Raw genomic sequence first — 19,212 nt, 5'->3', positions numbered from 1 at the left:
AAGGAGCAGTCAGGTGTTTGGTCAGATCCAAAGCTGCACTGTCGTCTCTCTTCCTCCTGTGTTGCTTGCTGCCACCAGAGACATTGGTAGCAGCAGCAGCAAAACAGCACACCACCACGAGCACCAGCATCGCTAGTATTCGTACTCTGTGCCCTGCATGGGATTCTGGCCACCCTCGGACGACCCAAGAGAAGGATATGTTGAATTGAGTGATTAATCAGAAGTGCGTTTGCGACTGAACCACTACTTTCAAACCCGGCCTGACAGCTGAGCACCCCAGAGCTCGATCCCGTTCAACGCCACTGTACACAAGCAGTACGCCTCGGGGGCTGGCTGGACCAGTCTAGATCGCGCATGTTCCCTCCTCGCCTGGGTGAGCCCGGACTCGAAGCAAGGAGATGAACGAAGAAAGAAAGAAAAAACTCTTCAACCTCAATCTCCCCATTGGTTCCCAACATTCTTCGAATCCCTACATCCCCCGTGTCCGTCACCATCAGCTTCCTCGCAATTCTCGTTGTCGCTGGTATTATGGTGTTCTCCAAAAACACATGGACACAACGGGTGTCAGCCCAAGATCATGAGAAATCAAATCAGTCCTTTGTCGAATGATATGAGGCATGGAGCCGCGTGGGGGGTTGGTATCCGCAAAAATAGCGACAGCGGCCGTCCCCTTCTCCATGGCCCACTTTACTCTGTGACTCTGTAAAGACTGGAGAATTTTCCTTGAGCGGCAGAGCGGCAGTGAAGAGAGGCCAACGGCGACGGCAACACCACACACGCCGGGCCAAGACAGACTGCCATTGAATACTACGATGGCGGTAGCCAGTGGAGAAGGCAAACACACACGACTGGTCCCTTCACAATTCAGACAACTGATGGATGCTGGTGCAACCAACCAACCAAGCACCTTGACGTTTTCGTGTGTCTCTGCTTCTGCAGCGGCCTCTTTTCGTGTCGCCGCTTCTGTCTCAAGACGACTCCCCTCTTCTAGCCCACCACAACCACGTAACGACAACGGCAACTGATCGACCCTGCTGCAGGAGGTGGATGAGGCCGCGAGGGTAGGGGAGGGTCAGAGACCAGGTAAAAGCCGTCGGGCTCATCATTGGCTGCCAGCCAAATTGTGCAGATCCAACGCCAATATCAACACCATCCTGTCGTGGGGTGGCGTCAGAGCAAAAACCTGGGGTTGACCATCGCTATCCGTCCATCCCAGCACGCAATTGAGATTTCGTCGTGTCCTAGAAGCATTGCGAGATTCCCGTCGTCGGCTGTCTTCGTCAAGAAGGCTGTGTCCTGGTTTCGAGAGTTTCGACACAATCCTCATGACCGCCTAAACCCAGGTCAACCTGGCATGACAGCTAAACGTTAACTCGCGACGGACCACTGCAAGTCCGCCCATGGAGTCTCGCTCAAACTCCCTTCAAATACGAATTGATACTGTGGCATCACAACACCCCGAAGCCATGTCACCCTCGATCGGCTGGTCTGCCCACTGTCATCATCGTCTGTTTTCCTGGCCCATTCGTCTACGTTACAGACACTGCGAAACATGTTGTCTTCCTAGCTCATGCGGACCTAGGAACTAAAACTAGTGCAGCTTGGGAGCGATTCCAATCTCTCGCAAAAGTCCGAGTACGCCCCCATGATGCACTCCTCTTCCTCAAGCAATAACTATGGAGCCAGTCCGTCAAGGGTATCGGAGATCTTGTGCTTCAACAACCCGATGTCTCCACCCTAGGCCAACGGCACGGCAGGAGTAGTCTCGCAGATTTCACACGTCTGGAGGCTACAGTGTCACGATTCTGCTGGGTGCACTATGACACTATCCGTGACGACGGACCCGTGGAGACTCAAGAACGGTGACATAAGGAGAAAGTTCGTCACATCAACTGTCTCTCCAAAAGCTCCTATCGTCTGCAGCCGCTATTCGCCGTTGATATCTCCGTTGAGGCCCTCAGTGGTCGTCCATCCATGCAGTTGGAATTTGCTGCGGGCCAAGAGCGGCTAAACCGGTTCGGCCACCACCCGCATACGTTTTGAGGCGGGGGAGGAGAAACAGGCTCACAACGTTGAACAAATCAGCGTCACAACATGCCTCCCCACACTAACACCATACCTACCTCCCGAGTCGACCGATGGCATAGTAGGCCGTCCAGGTTGCCCACCTGACCACCCGTACTGACGCCTTCGCCCAAACATGCATTCTGCGGCCCTTCATGCAGCTTCTGCATCACGGATTGTTGCAGGACCTAACCCTGGAGCTGGATCCCCTATGGATCAGAAGAGTTCGTCGCCTTCGTCACTTTGGGGGGACTGACGTCTTAACGTAGGAGCGCCTGCGGCTGTCGAAGCAACCACCTCGGGAAACTCACGAGGCTTCCATTGCGGAGCGACTGGATCTACAGTTACCTAACAAACCAGTGGGAGAGGTGAAGCTTTGGGCCGTTCACCACAACCTTCAACGCCGAAAGCCAATCAAGGCCGACGAACAAGACGATCCATCCCGCCATCTTTGCGATTGTCGCCGTGATCGTCCTTCGAGTGCCGGCCGCTCTTTCGACAAGGCTGCCGCGGCTATCTGATTAAAGCGCTGATCCAAATAGCAACAGCCATTGCGATCACGAAATTGATGTCTCTGGCAATAGCAGAGAGACAAGAACCCCATGACTCCTATTAGCTTGGTTTCAACGTAGCGGCACCCTTCAGATAAGCCATCTCTTTATGCACACAGCCAATCACGCAGCTTGCTTCGACCTCGCCGAGACCCTTCTTCCAGGAACTGGCACACTTCTCAGAGACATCGTCAGGATGATCATTTAATCCGCCGCCCGCTGATATCTGCATCAGGTTCCTGGGTCTCTCTCCAACCACCAACCCACTCATATCCGGGAGGTTGTGGGGTTGAGTGCAACCAACCTTGCGTGCTCCTACGGCTCCTAGCGATCTGGCGTGGGATTCTGAGGATAAGTGCGAGCCCTCAAGTTATCAGTACGCGTGTGGCGTGGGCTACGTGGGCTTTGCGCCCGCACGAGATAGTGCTGCTTCGCCCACAAGTGGGACGCATTCAAGCGCCAAGTCAACTCGACCCAGAGCGAGCGGACAGATACCTGAGAGGCGAGAATTCTCGCTCGTACGGGAATAGCCCCTTCGCCCGGATTTACAAGTCGGCTATCGAGCAAGTCCTTTCTATTGCCTAACGAGACGCGGCAAATACGTCAAACTCATTCGGGAGAGCGAACATGAGATAGCATCGGATTTGTCGGCGTCCGCAACGACGAAGACGAGATTCTGCCAAATCTGCCACATACAACTTTAAATCTTTGAAGGCGGGAGCCTCGGACTTGGCTGAGATGAGGGAAGCAATAGAGTTCGATCGAGTTGCGGCCGGGGTGGAGGGCTAGGAACAAAGCATTCGCACTGGCTCCCGTCTAACGCCGTTGGTGTAGGTGCGCTGAAGCAGGAACCAGTCGCGCCAGCCTCGGGCCTGGCCATCGCAGTATTGGTGAGCTGCTGCGCTTATCGGTATCTTGGTTGTGGGACAGGTCAATCCAAGGATTGTTCGAGACGAGAAACAGCGAAACCCAGATCAACCACATCCCCCACACCCGCGGCAAGCAGTCGATGAAGAACTCGCAGCGTCGTTCGCCTCGCCCGATATCTTGCTTTTCCAGATGCCGTAGCTTGTAGCTCTAAGCTGAAGGTGAGGGCAGTCTCGATCGAGCCATGCTCCGAGCATTATTTCGGTCGGATCCGGCGAAATGGGGGGGGGGGGGGGGGCGGGGGGGGGTCCTTTTTTTTTTAGTCCGCCGCGTGTGCTTTGCGTTCTGGGGGTCGTAGGGTGGTGGGCACGGGGGGTGGGGGGGGCGGAGTCCGAGGTGCAGCTCGGCGGGGGGGGGTGGGGGGGGGGGGGGGGGGGGGGGGGGGGGGGGGGGGGGCAGCTGGGGGTCTTCATTTATTTCAATGCACGCCGATGATCCCGCAATGTCCCGTACTAGCCCTTATCTCACAAACCCTTCACGACCGCTGCCGAATGAAGCTGCAGCATCGAGCACAGAATACGGAGTATCTGTGTATCTATCCGTACGAAGGATATCTACGTATCGTCATCCCTCATGCCGAGAACCAGTTTCGATATCGATGCCGCACCGCAGCTTCAAAATCGAGACTAGAGAAGGCATTGCCGTGTTCCTGACACGGGCCATGCGCAAAAACAGGGACTAGCCCTGCTCCGCCCGCAAAGGAGAACTGGGGATCAGGTGGAGGTCAAAGAAGGCGTGTTCGGACCATGTCCATCTTGGTCTGTCTTCAGACGTCGAGTATCGCAGAGGCTTCACCTGGGTTCCTGGCCCTTGAATCCGAGCCGTCGCTTGTTTCTAGCTGTGGTCCCAAGACTCGGCCCGTTAGACTCTTCGACAATGCTAGGTGGATCAAGAGCGACAAGCAGACTGCAGGCGTTGAGGACGACGCAGATACCTGATAATGATATTCAGTCTAAAGGGTCTCACGCTCTCAGCAAATCTGCCCAGCTGTCTATCACTGGGGCTAGCATGGCATCAAGCGGTCCTGACTGACCCGTCGTCCTCGGTACGGATACGTTCAGCATGATCACGAGTACTTGCCGCTGGAATTCTCCAGAACACCTCCAATGTCTCACAGACACCCCGTGACACCGTTCTTTTCTGCCCAAGCTGAGATCTTCTCAGTGACTATCCGCACCTCATTGGACGAGTCGAAAACCACAGCTTGATTACCAACGCCAGGTCTAGCCTTGTTTGGTATAACGAAGACGTAGTCCCTCAAGTACAGCAGGAATCATGCTATCGATGCGCAACCAGAAAACGACGAAGGCACCACTAATGATCGAGGGCTGGCTCGATAGGTGCGGGCGCGTTGGAGGCTATCACGGCGTCGGCCGATCGTTGTGTGACAGCAATGCACGTAATTGACGAAGCAACAGGAGACCCCCCCAACTCTTTCGACCAGACGTTGAAGCGTAGTGGTTTTCCTCAAATCGCTAGATCTGGCTATGAATTTGCGTGCTTACCAAGACCGCGGCCGCGTCGAATCTGGCCAAGTTCGGATAACCCGTACCTTGCAGCAAAATGGCTCACTCCTCGAAATAGTTGAGCGCCGCTGCACCATACAGAAAGGTTCCATGTCATCCGATATCAGTAGTGGAGCGCGGCACGTACTTCGCTGGACAGTGTACGGACAGATTGAGTTCACCAGGCCTGAAGGAGCATGGCAAGATTCAAGTCCCCGAACCCCTGAGCTCAGGAGCAGAGTTGCCGGCTAACGAAGTGAAAAATTCCAGGGTCCGGGGCGCAGAATTCCAGAGCTTAACAATGTCGAAGTGTGAGTCAATTGCGCCCCTGAAGGCGTTGAGGGACAGGCAGAAAAAAATCTGCAATACTCGAGTCGCCAACGTTACCAACATCCTCTGCTTTGGGCCAAATCAGGTGTGTCCTCCGGAAGCACAGAGCACGTTATTTACACACAGACACCATTCTGGGTTTGATTCGATCTTGGCTGCCATGTATTAAGCGCGATCGTTGTTCTCGGCCTCTGCTCTCCCCCATGTCAGCAACCAGACAGGCGCTGTCTTAGAGTCACCCCTCTGTCATGCTCAGCGTCCCCCACGCTTTTGCTCTCTATTTTTCTTTGAATTTTTTTCCCAACCCTTGGCGAGAAGACTGACCAATCTATGCCCTGGTCATATCGATATGCTGGAGATGCAGTGTAACTACGCTACGGATACAGCATCAGGAGTTTGTGCGAAGAAAATGGCCGACTGGCGAGAGCGACGGGAGCTGCAGGGGAGGCCTGTCCATTCAAGTCCTTTGCTATAGCCCGTCTTCGGACAGCCGTGTCAACCATTTGGAAGAGAAGCGGCGGCAGGAGACGTAGAGTGGCTCAGAGCGAGGCGTCTTGCAGCCCCTTTCGCTACCTACTCAAGTTCTCCCAGGCTTCACGAGAATCATACCTACACAACAGTCTCAGACATTTGGTGTTGACGTTGTTGCAACTTCGTGTCTTATTTGGGCAACAACATCGGAGGTTCTCATATTATGACGGTGGACGATCATAGGGCTCCAGTCCCAATGATTCCCAAATCCCTTGGAGGAGCCGCCGAGTATCGGGCTGAGGTGAGCGTCCGCGCCGCCATGACTAGAATTGTGCTGGATGCAGCAAGGCGCAAATGGTGTCGACCCACGCATGTTGAAAATCCCAATGGCGAGGGACACAGGCGGCGGGAGAGCCCTCAAGCGAAGGGCCGCTCTGTTCCCGTTGCCTAACCCACCGTATTGGATTCGAAGGCGAGTGGACGATGGGCTCGGGCAAACACCTCCTGCGCCAATAGCAAACATGTACAGCCAGGCATGCTCGCGCCATAGCGACGAACGATGTTGGTGTTTGTCGGTTTGCTCGACGGCGTCAGCCGCCTCTCATCTGCCTCTTCACCTTCATTTCGGGGTTTGAGTAATCCCCCTTGATTGGCTCATGACTGTTCCCTGTATCAAGTGGAATCAGATGGTATCCGTACGCTTGGCCCATCATTATTCATCGTGGACAAGAAGCACACTCAAGCCGCAAGTGGGTTTACCGAATGACCCCAGATGTCATCAAGCCAACCACCACCCCACCCATGCGGCCATGTATGTATGTACCTCCCATGCCTTTGCTCCTGTCTCACTCGATTATTGCTTTTTTTTACAAGGTGCTCGTGCGGCGTAGGTCGCGGAGAAAAAGGGTTAGTTCATCAAAAGAGCGTGATGTTGCTAAGCCTCGTTTGGACTTCAAGTCTGAGAAGTGATCTGGTGATGGGCCCACTATTCGTGTCAAATGGGCCGGTTCAGTAAAGTGTTGCGTCGAAACGATAATTGTCGTTTTCCTTTCTCCGCATTCTTGGTGGGCTCTCCTTCATCTCAAACGGGGCGGGTCCGTGGGAAACGGCGGAGGCATGGCGAGACAAACCAAAAGACGACGAGAGAGATGGTCACATTCTCAAGGCTCGAGGAGCGGCTGACCGATGAGCATGGATTGGGAAGACTGGCCAATGTTTCTGTATTCGTACGTCTGCACACTGGTCTCACTCCGCAGATAGTGTGGTGATCCAAGTCCCGGACATACTGAGTGGGCGGTGATGCAATCGTCGTTCGGGGGGGGGTTTAATTTGAGACTTGAACGACGAGCATCTCCGTGTCACGTTATTTCCTTCCCCGCATTCCTGGCGAGATGACGGGTGGAGCCATCCGACGCATGGCTCGCATCGACCAACAAAGCCAAGCTTGCCCGCCCACTTGCTTGAATCCTTGAGGCTTGGATTCCTGTCTATGCTGTATCCATATTACGTAGTATGTATACGGAGTAACTTTGTTTGTATAGGTATGCTCGTAGTCCGTTGCGTCTCTAGCTTCGATGTCGATTTGGCAAAAAGAAACAGCAACTGACGATCCTTTCAATCATTGTTATAGCCCAAGTTTGGGTGCTGCTCAAACCAGCTTTGATCTAACTAGACAGCTAGAAGACGCCAAACTGAACATCTCCCACCACCATCGCATGACTGCACGGATTGAACATGTCTATCCGGAGTCATATTTTTTCCCCTCTTGATACTCGGACGAAGGCGATACATCAGACGAAAAGAATGCAAAGGCCTCTCAATCCATGAATAGCATCACTCCGGGCGTAACGCCACACCATCACTATCCAAGTCCCTGCCCTGTCGACTATTGAAATCCCCCCCAAAGCCACGCACGAAAAAGGTCGAACCCACATCCGCCGTTTCCCTGTTTCCATTTTTTTGTTCCTTACCCCAATCTGTCAGGGGGTGGTTAGCTGCAGGCAGGCCAGCAATAACGGATGCAACTCCTCGTTGGCCTGTTCATAACTGCAATCGCTTATCCAGAAGGAAGCGAGAAGAGAATAGGTAGTAAGCACCATGGATAGATAGACTAGAAAGAGAGAGAAAGAGAGAGAGAGAGAGAATGACCGTAACGGGCGACGTGCATATCCGAACATGTCAGGGCCATTGGCACCGTAAGAATGCAGTTTCTGGTTGATGGTGAGCATGGTCGAGAGCTAGTGGTTGCCTGCCCGCCTGCTTATTGCCCTCGTAAGCATTACGGGTTCGTGAGCCTTGGGGACCTGGGGTTTACCTTGCTTCCAAGGCGATCACGCACTCACTGCTTTGCTTAGCGTCTCCTGGAGCCCGTCGAGGGGGTGGGGGGAGAGGGCTCTCTTACAGGCCTCGAGCTTACGGTCAAGTTACAAGTATGATGATGGTATCAGCAAGCGAGCACGTCTTTCTGGGGGATGGGTAAGAGGTATTTCGGACTAGCAAACTCCAGAGGGTCTAGGACTCTAGAGACTGAGGGAGGGATTGACTGTGAAAGGGACGCGTGGCTTGGCAAACCAAACCGACACCCCCAGCCCAGTCTCCGGACACTATCGTATCCGACAGGAACGACACTGCCGTTCTAGCCTGGTTGCTGCTTAATTCCAGGGGGTGTGGGGGAAGGGAAGGGGTTTTTCTTGGGGGGAGGGGAGGGCTCTGCGACGCTTCGGACAGCGCTTACTTCACCTGGCCACGCCTGGTCCGGGCAGAAAACGAAAGGAATATTTTATGGTGCTAGGACTAGGACTATCTGACGCAACGGTCGTGATAACTGACAAAAGTTGCGGGGTGCGACGGCGGCGGGCGGGCGGGCGTTGCGTTTTTTGTGTGGGACTGGGCTGCGGGCAGTAAACAAACTTGTCTCGGTCTGCGACGCCTTGTTGATGGGAACTTGATATGCGGGTAGTTTGGCATTGTGGGACTCTTTTTCGTGCATGGTCTTCGAGCCATTCTCATCCAGCTGATAACTCTTGTTATCTATGTCATTTTCACGTTACTCGAAACGTCAAGTCGGCTCGAATGAGGGGGGCGAGTTGTCCATCGCTCAGTTATTTCGACATGCTTTGGGCGAGAGGGGTTCGGGATTTGGTGTTACACGAATGGTACCGCAGTCCTGACTGTTTCTGGGGCAGGCAGACAGGCAGGCAAGGCAATGATGGGTTCGGTCACGGGTGAGAGCTCGGGAGGCTCGTAACCCTCGCATCGCAGTTGGTCCGTGATACCCTGGCGGCGCCCTCCGAGGACTGTCAACTTTCGTGAGGGGGAAGGGAGGGTTGCAGAGGCCCAGAGGCTAGAACTGACGACAGCGGCGAGTATCCAATCATTCATCGCTTCTTTAATGGTCCTTGAGCCTGCCGGTGATCGTGCTATACGTCTATATCATCTCACAATTTTTTGGAGTTACGCAAGAGTCGTCCTGCATTTTGCCTGCCCCCCGTCGACGAAATGAAAGTGAGGTTGGGGTAGTAGGATCGTAGGGTCGTAGCAGGCGAAAAGGAGTACGTGCCTTTGGTTCCGTCTCAACCGCCTGGGCCTAATCAGCTTCGCCTATTCGAAGATGGTAGGTATGCCTTTGGAAATTGAGAGGGCGTTGCAATGTCTCGGAAACATCGTGATAGACGACACCATCTCTCTGGTCATCCTCTCCTTGAGTCTTTTATTTTTTTCGCCTTGCGGGCTGTGAACGTTACGTAACCTACGTTGATCGACTGTTGGTGTGAAGCTAGGGATCTACAACTTTACAAGTGGCATGTATTGCATCTCGCTTCTGCTATGGAGGTATTATTCTACCCTTTCTTTTCAAACGGTTCCGGTGTTAAGACGCCGTTGGGTGGTGTCCCGTCTGGAACGCGAACCCACGCGCCGCAGGGTCGCTTCGACGCCGTTGGCCTCGTAAGTCTCAGCTTTCTTCTTCTTTCGTGGGCGTGTTTTCTCTTCTTGTGGCGAAAGGTCAAACATTCTCTCTCTCTCTCAGCGTCCCGGTAGCGTACAATAACAAGGAAAGGAAGACAAGAAGCATGAACGAGAGACCATCCTCACTCATTCAAGTCCAATCGAACCATTCCCCTTCACCCCTTGCTTGGAAACCACGCCGATATGCAGACAACCAAGTGCTCAAACTAAAATCGAAAAGCAAGAGGAAATGACAAGTCTAACGCCACCAAGCAACCATCGCCGGTCGACGAGAGTGAGAAGAAGGTCCGCTCCAAAAAAGCCTTCAGCTTTGTCTTGAACTAGCTATCTATTCTGCCCACGGCGCCATGTGGCCTGTTCCCCCCTTCTCCTCCTCCCACGCTCTGTCCCAAAGGAGAGGCACGCATCTGTGACGGGATGCACGAGTGTGCAGATTCCCGGCCACCACCATCGAACTCCGACCATCGACACCACTGTCGTCCCATTTCTAGGTAGGGAGAGAGGGTGAGGAGAAAGGGGGGACTAGACCTTGCAGACACCCTCGCGCCGGGCTTGCCTCCCATACTTCTGCACCAATCTTGTGTGTGGTGGTTGCGACCCCTCCATTTCAACTGTGCAGCCATCGTCGACCAGTCACTCAGTCACTCGACGCCAAACATTCAACAGCCCATCTTGCCTCCCAGAGCCAAGTGTAGGGTAGGGTCATTTCCCTCTGCGGCCTCCTCCTCCTTCCATCTCCTTCTCCTTCTCGCCACCCAAGCCAATGTAGGGGCGAAAGTACACACAATAGACGCTCAGCTAAGATTCTTCCTACACTCACGTCCACATCCAGCCGTTCCACGCCTGTGGGCTCCCCTCTCCGGCTTGGTGCTGTCCCGACTTGGACTACTGAAGGTGTGGCCTGCATCAGACCGGGCTGACCGGGCCACACCGTGAGCAGGAAAGGCGCAGGAAGGGGGCTGATGACAAGGCAGGCGGCTTATGTGTTGCTGGTGGTCTCTCATACACACCTCTTTGGGAAACGATAGAACCGATTCTGGCTCACCTGGCCCTTAGCCATCGTCCTCCTGATGAAGCAGAAACTTTCTTGCTCTCAACCTGCTTTTTTTTCGCAAGAGGCAACCATCATCTCACCGTCGGGTCAGCCAGCCTCACGGGATATTTCTTATCGCAGAAAACACCCCTCCATCTTTGATCCATGATGGGTTAGTGGGGGAAAAGGTCACCGAGCCAGGTGAGCCGTGAGCCGGTCCAGCCCTGGCGAATAAGGAGGTAAAGCCCGGTCAGCAGTCCAATGAGAGGTGGTCATCTTCGTTCCTGCTTCGGCATTTCTTTTTGCTATTTCGTTTCCTGCCGAATCTGCCAGGGGCATTTCCCTCTGGCTGGGACCAAGGTCAAGGGGAATCGATCCTTGCTAATGCAGTCCAGTTCTCGCTCGAGAGCGGGCGCTGTCGAGCTATTGTTGGTTGGCTTACAGATCACCAACACTGCTTTTCATCATTTCATCTTGAGGCTCATTTCTGGGCTACCGGGGGGTAGGATGAGAGCCCTGGCAAGCTGTCAGCGAGCTTTCATTGGGGAACGGGGATTCCTCTGAAATTTGGGCCGGATTCCGTCCGCGACGGGCGCGCGCTCCCTCTCTCTCTCTATCTCTCTTGCGGCCTGCCTTGCAAGGCCCCGGCCGGACCTAACGGCGAGGAACCACGGAGTTTTGTTTGGGAGGATCCAATCAATGGAACCCGTCCATCTCCCGAGCCGCCGGGCCTAGACCGTCCGTTCATACTCTACTTCCCCTGTCATCTCACTGCCCCCCCTGTTCGAGGTGGACAGGAGTTCGGGGTTTGTTGATCAGTGAAGAAAAACACACCCCTTGAGCTCTTGTTTCTAACGGACATTAACCGGCTATTTGATACAGATTGCTGATCTTGTCCAGATGGGTAGACACGGCTTTGAAGTTGTGAGAATTTGAGAAGGAGCCCAGAGTCAGGGGCGCACAGGGGCTGCGGCCGCGGGCAAGATACTGGTATGATCGATGGGAGTTTGCAAAGAAACAGAGACCGGGGGCGTCTCGGAGGTGATGCATCATACACCCCTTGGCAAGCTGGCACTTTTTTTTGCCATGGCGCTCGACTTTTTGGATTCACAACGGCAGTTGGTTGGGGAGAAACAAGAATTGAGAATTTGAGAAGAAAAAGAAAGCACGGATTGTGACGGAAACAGCCGGTGAGCTGTCGCACAGACTGCCAATCTTCACCGATGAGTGTCCCCCCGTCTCCGGGCTTTCTTTTTCTTTCTCTCTCCACGCCATGCCATGCCCGCATGTTGCTGGCCGGTAAGGCGAGCCTCCGGCGCGGGAGCTGGGCTCCACACCGGTGGGATGTGGAGCGATGGGGGGGAGCTCGGTGCTTGATGCTTTGGAGGAGGAGGGGAAGAAGCTAAGCTACAGCTACCTGGAATATCAGGAAGCAAAAGACGGGAGGTCGCAGCTTTCGATTCGGGGATGATAGCACGTTGGCGAGCTGTGGCGGCGCTTCTTCTCCTCCCTTGCCTTTCGGTCTGCTGAGGATGGGACGAGGATGCGGGTGCCCGCGCATCAAACCAGCTCGGCTTGCCTAGCCTCTGGGTCGCACAAGGCCACCGAGACGCCTTTCAGCTATGCCGACGATGAGGGGAGAGACGGGAGATCGCGTCGAGAATGCCAGCATCCGTGGACCGTGAGGCCTTTTGGCGTGATGGCTTACTCTCCGGCGAGCAAGGATTTCTGCTGCTGCGCAGTTGGGATAGGCAGAGCAGCTAGACGTACGTCTCCTAGTGTGAACGTGCAAGAGCGGAGGGACCCGTACACGCGCTGTGCTCCACGAATCGACCAGATCGTTTTCTTCATGCAGGTCTCATCACGATGAAGGAAGCGTATCTCGGTTAGAGACAGATCGGTCTGGCTGCCGAGTGCCATCTTAGGGAGGAGATCAGCCTCGGAGGAGGACTAAGGAGTGCAATTTTGGATGTTCGTTAGTGTATTCACACGTCGACGTCGGGGATGGGTGAAGCGATGGTCGGGCAATCTAGATGGCGCCAGGGGTGAAGATCGTACGGGTCATAGATTTCGGAGTTTTTACTAGGGTTCTTTTGTTTGTTGGAGAGACTTTTTTTCCAGCTCTCTCAAATTTGTCCATGTTGGTGAGTGCGAAGAATTCCTCCCCCTTGTCTAGCTGCGGGGGCGATTCTCTTGTAAGCATCACGGTGACGAAACAGAAACAATTCGAATACTGTGGTCTTCTGGGTCTCGAATCCAGTAAGCGATATGACCACCTATGCGTCTGGAAGGCTGCCTGTCCTCTATCATTCATGGTGCCATATTGGCAAACTCACGCAATCTATTTGGGTTCCTTTGCGGGTGAGTGAACAGCCCCTGAAGACATGTTCACATGCTGGAATTCGGAGCTCGGAGTGAGTGTTCATGGATGGCGGGAAGACAAGTTGGCATGTCGCACGAACCTGCACCGCGCCGACTGGCATAAATACAAGACTTGAGGGCAGAGACCTACCCATGGCGTCTCATTCTGTCCCTCTACCTGTACAGTTGCAGTCACCCGACAGATGATGCGCCACGATCATGCAATCCTCGACTGTGGGTGTTTCCATCTCCATCATAAGTGTGACCTCCCTTCTCAGATGAAAGCGCAGGCCTCCGTCACGTCTCTCCGTTAGACCGGCTTTGCATGACCGAGGGCCTAGATCAGACCCTGCCGGGGGATGACGGCCATTGGAGCTCGGGGTTTGCTCCGGAGTTATCGTGGAATCGAGAAGATACTTCGTCGATGACAAGGATGGAACTCCACAGCTGAATGTCTCCTACCGCATGAATTTGGCTACTGGATGTGCCTTGTAAGCGATGGAGGGAGGGTCAACGTAGAGGCGGCTCGTCGAGATACAGACACGCTCTGAAAGGAGTGTGAAGTGAATTAGACATTAGCCTGGAATAGCTTCGTCCAGCGTGGGGGTTGAGGGTTTGATGACTGCTCACAGCAACGAGGATGGCAAGGGAAGGTGAGTTGCAATTGGCTATCTGGGGCTCTTTCCTTCTTCTTTCTTTTCCGTGGCAAAGACAACGCTTTCTCAGCTTGGCTGTGCAAATGCTTGACTGAAGTGTCTACGATGATGACAAGTTACCTCCGGTGTTAATGTTCGCAAGAGACTCAAAGCTAGCCTGAATTTCTGTTTCACTTCAGCTGCATATACGTCGCTTCGTAGAGCGGCGGGAAGAGTCTCCCAGTCGCTTCGGGCCTCTGGTGTCGTCGTCATGGATGAGCATCAGATTCTTGAGGCTAGAAAAGGGAGAAAGCAAGAGTGTGGGAAAGCCCCGACTTAACGAGAAGAAAAGTAAGTCCCAGTGGACATTCCCAAACGTGAGAGGTCTTGTACTGTTCAACTAGTACCACTGAGAGAGATTCAAACCTTCTAATCACGCACGCTATTGGGGAAATAGTAGGGAGGCAATCGCGACCTTTGAAGTCACTTGCAGTGGTTCAACTACTCGACTGCTACAGGTTATCGTCTCCTCCATCGGTCGAGGAGCTGTTCCATCCTTCTCTGGGAGTAGGCATGATCACGTAGATATTCTCTCCATAGCTGTGATACTTAGTCCGGTATATCTGAGTATCAAAAGATCATCGGGAAAGCGAATCAATGAGTAGGAACTATTACTCAAATTTCGGCGAGCACAAAGCTGTGTCTTACTAGCCATTCACATAGAGTTAAATGTAGAGAAGCATTGGCATAGTGTAGACATCGTGAGTGAATCGAGGGGGAAACGAATTCAAGCCTTGGCTCGTAATCCTAGGATAGACAATGCATTGTATTCCGTGGTGACAGCTCCCTACAGCTTTCATGAGAGTTTACATACCGCACGTGTACTCTTATTAATTATCTTTGAAGTAGATCGCTTATCGTTTGGTGGCTCAGATCTGCGAGTCGCTATCACTTCGTAAGCTCTGTCTGAGTCGGCTGCCAACTGTAAATGAAGGTTTCCAAGTAGATTAGATAAGATAGCAGGCACGGCCAGCGAGGATGTGGAACAGAACTCTGTTGCTTCCTCAATTTCATCGCATATGACGGGTTTCCTCCGATGTCGTTGGCAATTTTCGAGATTTCTTTTCCTTTGAGGGTGGTGTCTTCTCTGCGGTCTGACATGGGTGATCTTGAATGGCGCTATGCCATGCCCATGACAACAACCGAATTTAGAACTGGAACAGTCTGGCATGAGCACAAGATTGACGGAATAGGATACGTTGACTGGCGTTATCATACTATGGCTCTCAAAGCCTAGACCGAGTGGCCGTATTGTGGAAGTGAGAGCTCGACAAGCGCCATGAATTCGTGCTTGACTAGTGCCAAGCACATCTTCAGAACTATTCAAAGATCTGAAGCAAACGTGATATCTAAAGACCCAAATGTAACTAAGCTCCTGAGACTTTATAAAAGAGTTCTTAGCCTCCAGACATCAGAACCATTTTCGTAGGATCGACTAGATGCTTTTGAGACTGGCAATCCCGTCTCGATCCTAGTGGACAAAGATAGCATGATAACATGAAGTTACGCCAAGCAGTGCGGTATAGAGATATGTGAAAGTAGAGACTTTTGAAAGAAGCTGTATGGTGATAATCCGTAGAGCTGAAGATCCAAACTCCATGTTTTGTGGTGAATGTTCCTCCCCGCGGGCACGTCTCTAAGTGCTCACTTGAAAGGAATGCAGAAGCTCCCTGGTCCCCAATATTTCCTCAATTATAATGCGAGAATGAATTCGTCCAAGTGGGCATATTGGAGGTAAGAACGTGGACGTGTGAAGCTCAACCCGTGTAAAGCCGTTGATCGTGGACGTCCGTTCAAGCCACAGCTCACGCCACAACCACCGATCCGGACAGCTCGCACCGGCCGGCCCCACACCCCGCGGACCCCACCATCAAAAAACCCCTGCTTCCTTTGACTTTGCTCGGTAGAAAGCCCAAATCCTACCAACTTTTTGCGACCACATCCCGCCAAAAAAATCGAGCTTCCCTGAAACCACGACCAATTGACGAGACATTGAGCTGTTGCAAGCTCGACCAGGAACTACACGAAACTCCGCGAGTACTATACCCAGTCTGCGAACAGGGACGAAAACAGAGAAAAAAACCCACACCTAGAGAAAGCAATGGCGTCTGCACAGCAGGTTCTGCTCTCCCCGGCAGAGCTCGCCTACCTCCACTCGACCCTCTCCCTCACGCCGCCCATCCGCCCAGACGGCCGCAAGGCAAACCAGTTCCGCCCCCTGACCGCAGAGACGGGCATTCTTCCCGGCACCAACGGCAGCGCGCGCATCTGCTTCTCCGATGGCACGGAGGCCATCGTAGGCGTCAAGGCGGAGATCGAGAAGACGGCCAGCCCGTTTGGCGCAGACGTAGATGGCGAGGAGTCTCCAGAGACGAGGAAAGACGCGGGCAAGAAGGAGGAGGTCAAGGGCAACAATGACTGGCTCGAGATAACGGTCGAGATCCCGGCCTCCAGGGAGGACGACGCCGCGACTGTTTTTCTTGCCAACATGCTCAGCGAAGCGTTACTCGCTGACGGAGAGTTTACCAAGAAGCTACGGATCAACAGTCGGTTCCACTGGAAGCTCTACCTAGACGTTTGTCCCCCAATCTCCTCCCCCAACACACACAGACACACCGTTGTCTCTTTGAAGACTAGACGCTAACACACTATCCCAATAGATCCTCCTCATCTCCCCGCCTCTATCCTACCCGCTGCCCCTCCTCTCACTCACAACCCACCTCTCGCTCCTCGCAACCCGCCTCCCGCGCCTCAAGTCAGAGGGCGACGAAGACCCCATGTTCGACGACGACTGGCAGGCCTCGACGTTCCTGTACCCCCGCGACGGCAGCGCACCAGTCAACGGCGGCTCGCGACCGCCCATAACACTGCTCGTCATCGCCGTCGGCGGCAACGTCATCTTCGACCCCGCGCGCGAGGAGCTCGCCGTCGCGGAGTCGGCGTTGGCGGTCTCGGTCGCCGAGGAGAAGACAGCCGCCTCGACTGGCGGAATGGACGTTGACGGTCGCCAGCTGAAGCTGCTCTCCGTGCGGACGGTCGACCCGCCTTCGAGGTTGACGGCGCCCGGCGTGCCCAACTCTGTGAACCCGGCTACCGGTCTTGCGGGCACACCGTCAAAGGCACCGGCAGTCCCGGCGGCTGCGCAGGGACAGGCCGCGGAGGGAGTTTGGAAGCCGCCTATAGGAGGTACCAAGGTACACGTGATTGAGGGGATGATCTCCAAGGTTCTGGAGAAGGGGGGCGTCGCGGACGAGGTGCTGGAGGCGATTGCCGCGGTAGAGCTGGCCTAAGGGTTCGATCCCTAGGGCTTGAGAAAGGGGTTTAATGTTTTGCGATATGTCAGGATGGGCAATGGAAAGACAAAAGTCATGATACCAATTGGCGGTTCTGGTTTGTAGTGTCATGTTGTACATGGTTCGGTGGAGGGTATATTACAAAAATAGCGTGCTCATCCCCCGTTACATCTTACACATGGATGGGTTCCTCTTCTCTTATCTTGATTAGAAGATGCCAAGCCACTTCTTCCTCTGCCCGTTCTCTGCAGGTGCCGTCGCCTCGGCGTCTCCAGCTACGGGCGAGGCCTCCATCGCGGCAGCGGCCACAGCCTTGTCCTCCTCCGACTCTTCCTTCATGCCCAAAAAGTTGGCAATGGGGTTCTCCTTGTCCAGTCCGTGGACCTTGCGGTAGTACTGACGCTTCGCGACGTCGTCGGTGTGGCGCGAGTGCGCGGCAATGGCCTTTTCGTTACGGTCGCGCTCGTGGAGCTGCATCACATGTACCCATGTGCGGATGAACTGGATGGGGCTGCTCCAGAACTCGGAGGCGGGGGGCAGGAGGTGCTTGAACGGGGATGTCTGGGAAAAGTTGAGGACCAACGTCGAGATGGCCAGCGTCGTGAGTGTTCCCTAGAGGATCCAATGTTAGCCAAACCCATTGGTCCAAACAAGCTACGTCCCGCATATGTGTGTTCCTGCCAGTGGAGGAACACTGAGTTCTACTGACCAGGGAGATGAAGAGGTGGACTTTGCGGCTGTTGAAGAACCAATGCGCCCACGTCCCCTCGGGAGCCATCATGCCGGGATACTCGCGTGTGCGCTGGGCGCGGACTTCCTGGTTGCTGAGAGGACCGCCATAGTGCTTCGGGCCATTGTTCTTGGGCAACCGGGCGCCGTGGGAGGGCGGGTTGAACTTGGCCGGCTTCTCGAGGATGAGGGGTCCCTTCTGGCCCGCCTTTGTCGGCTTGGACGAGGCGTACCGAATCGTCCAGACCGCGTTCCGGCGGAGCGCCGCCGAGGCCCCCGTTACGGCCGGCCGACCGGTAGAGGTCGCTGCTACGCGCCACATGGGGCTCAAGGCCGGGAGGAGGAACCTGGGGAGGAGGGTTGTGGCCGAGGTCGTCATTGATGTTGTTGGTTTGCCACTATAAAAGCAGCGGCGGCAAAGAAATGGTGCTGGACCCTCACAACGTTGCCTTGCCCGATGTTTGCCGATGCTGCGAAGGACGGCGGTCAAGGAACAAAGTAGGTCACCTGGACGGCGATGGTTTAGACTTTCGGGGGTCAGGCGTCTGTTTCACAGCGTCATTGAGGCTCTGGTATGGATCAACGGGATCATCAGGTGCGCGCCGGCAGGATCGGTCGGGGCTGGAAAAATCGAAGCTCCAGAAGAATTTCTTTGCTCCAAAAAGTTACAGTGGAGCTCAGGTAAGGTATGATGAGAGGCTGGAAGCTAAAGGGTCGCCGAACTACCCCCGTCGCGCATCTGGGCGCATGTACGGGTACGTACCTGACCCATAGGAAAAACCCCCCTTGCTCACTTCAATGGACGATCGCGATGACCATACGGCTACTCTGTCTCGTGTGTAGCAGCATCAGCATTAACACTACAGCTATTATTGGCTGCAAGATTGACAGTTCGGGATCTGGAACAAACAGATGCCGAGGTGGAAGAGGCCAGAAAGCACGGATATGGGCAGATTTAGGAATCCCAGTCGAAGCTCGGCAAACGGGATGTTGGCGACAGCCTAAGAGGAACAAGTGAGAGATAAAAGACCAAAAAAAATGCTAGTGGCAGGGACACCGACAAAGGTCCCCGCTGGCCCGCCGCGCCGCCCCGTTGGTTGAGTCGTTGACCTGGCACTCCTGCCAAAAAGCGAGCTGGTCCCGTCACCAGAACACCGAGGCGCAGCGGAGAAAGCGTTCTTCCGGGAGCAGTATCCGGTTTTGCCCGGGTAGCGACCCCCAGACGCATCACCTTCTGACCAATGCTGCACATCTGATTGGCGGTCGCGTCGCCACACCGTGTGGCTT

The 19,212-nt window shown here is 54.3% G+C and overlaps 7 protein-coding genes across 7 annotated transcripts; 3 read left to right on the top strand and 4 right to left on the bottom strand.

The window, feature by feature from the left end:
- Positions 1-4,033: 4,033 nt before the first annotated feature.
- Positions 4,034-4,480, top strand: CABS01_09646 (uncharacterized protein; the record flags this gene model as incomplete). The annotated part of the gene is made up of 2 exons (XM_060543003.1): positions 4,034-4,073; positions 4,218-4,480. The coding sequence occupies 2 exons, from the start codon at positions 4,034-4,036 to the stop codon at positions 4,478-4,480; spliced, it is 303 nt and encodes a 100-aa protein (XP_060400219.1).
- Positions 4,481-6,071: 1,591 nt separating this feature from the next.
- On the top strand, positions 6,072-6,299 carry CABS01_09645 (uncharacterized protein; the record flags this gene model as incomplete). The annotated part of the gene is made up of 1 exon (XM_060543002.1): positions 6,072-6,299. The coding sequence occupies one exon, from the start codon at positions 6,072-6,074 to the stop codon at positions 6,297-6,299; it is 228 nt and encodes a 75-aa protein (XP_060400218.1).
- A 2,348-nt stretch (positions 6,300-8,647) lies between these two features.
- On the bottom strand, positions 8,648-8,815 carry CABS01_09644 (uncharacterized protein; the record flags this gene model as incomplete). The annotated part of the gene is made up of 1 exon (XM_060543001.1): positions 8,648-8,815. The coding sequence occupies one exon, from the start codon at positions 8,813-8,815 to the stop codon at positions 8,648-8,650; it is 168 nt and encodes a 55-aa protein (XP_060400217.1).
- An 885-nt stretch (positions 8,816-9,700) lies between these two features.
- CABS01_09643 (uncharacterized protein) lies at positions 9,701-9,859 on the bottom strand (the record flags this gene model as incomplete). Its single annotated transcript, XM_060543000.1, has 1 exon — positions 9,701-9,859. The coding sequence occupies one exon, from the start codon at positions 9,857-9,859 to the stop codon at positions 9,701-9,703; it is 159 nt and encodes a 52-aa protein (XP_060400216.1).
- A 6,145-nt stretch (positions 9,860-16,004) lies between these two features.
- Positions 16,005-17,193, top strand: CABS01_09642 (3' exoribonuclease family protein; the record flags this gene model as incomplete). The annotated part of the gene is made up of 2 exons (XM_060542999.1): positions 16,005-16,478; positions 16,564-17,193. 2 exons carry the CDS (start codon positions 16,005-16,007, stop codon positions 17,191-17,193), a joined length of 1,104 nt encoding a protein of 367 aa, XP_060400215.1.
- A 210-nt stretch (positions 17,194-17,403) lies between these two features.
- On the bottom strand, positions 17,404-18,304 carry CABS01_09641 (uncharacterized protein; the record flags this gene model as incomplete). Its single annotated transcript, XM_060542998.1, has 2 exons — positions 17,404-17,808; positions 17,906-18,304. 2 exons carry the CDS (start codon positions 18,302-18,304, stop codon positions 17,404-17,406), a joined length of 804 nt encoding a protein of 267 aa, XP_060400214.1.
- A 576-nt stretch (positions 18,305-18,880) lies between these two features.
- On the bottom strand, positions 18,881-19,177 carry CABS01_09640 (uncharacterized protein; the record flags this gene model as incomplete). Its single annotated transcript, XM_060542997.1, has 1 exon — positions 18,881-19,177. One exon carries the CDS (start codon positions 19,175-19,177, stop codon positions 18,881-18,883), a length of 297 nt encoding a protein of 98 aa, XP_060400213.1.
- Between the last annotated feature and the right edge of the window lie 35 nt (positions 19,178-19,212).

The sequence above is a fragment of the Colletotrichum abscissum genome, assembly GCF_030869225.1.
Source record: "Colletotrichum abscissum strain IMI 504890 chromosome Unknown Scaffold_23.1, whole genome shotgun sequence".
Taxonomy (NCBI): Eukaryota; Fungi; Ascomycota; class Sordariomycetes; order Glomerellales; family Glomerellaceae; genus Colletotrichum; species Colletotrichum abscissum.
Note: the sequence above shows the minus strand (reverse complement) of the source record. Positions and strands in the feature narration are given on the sequence as shown.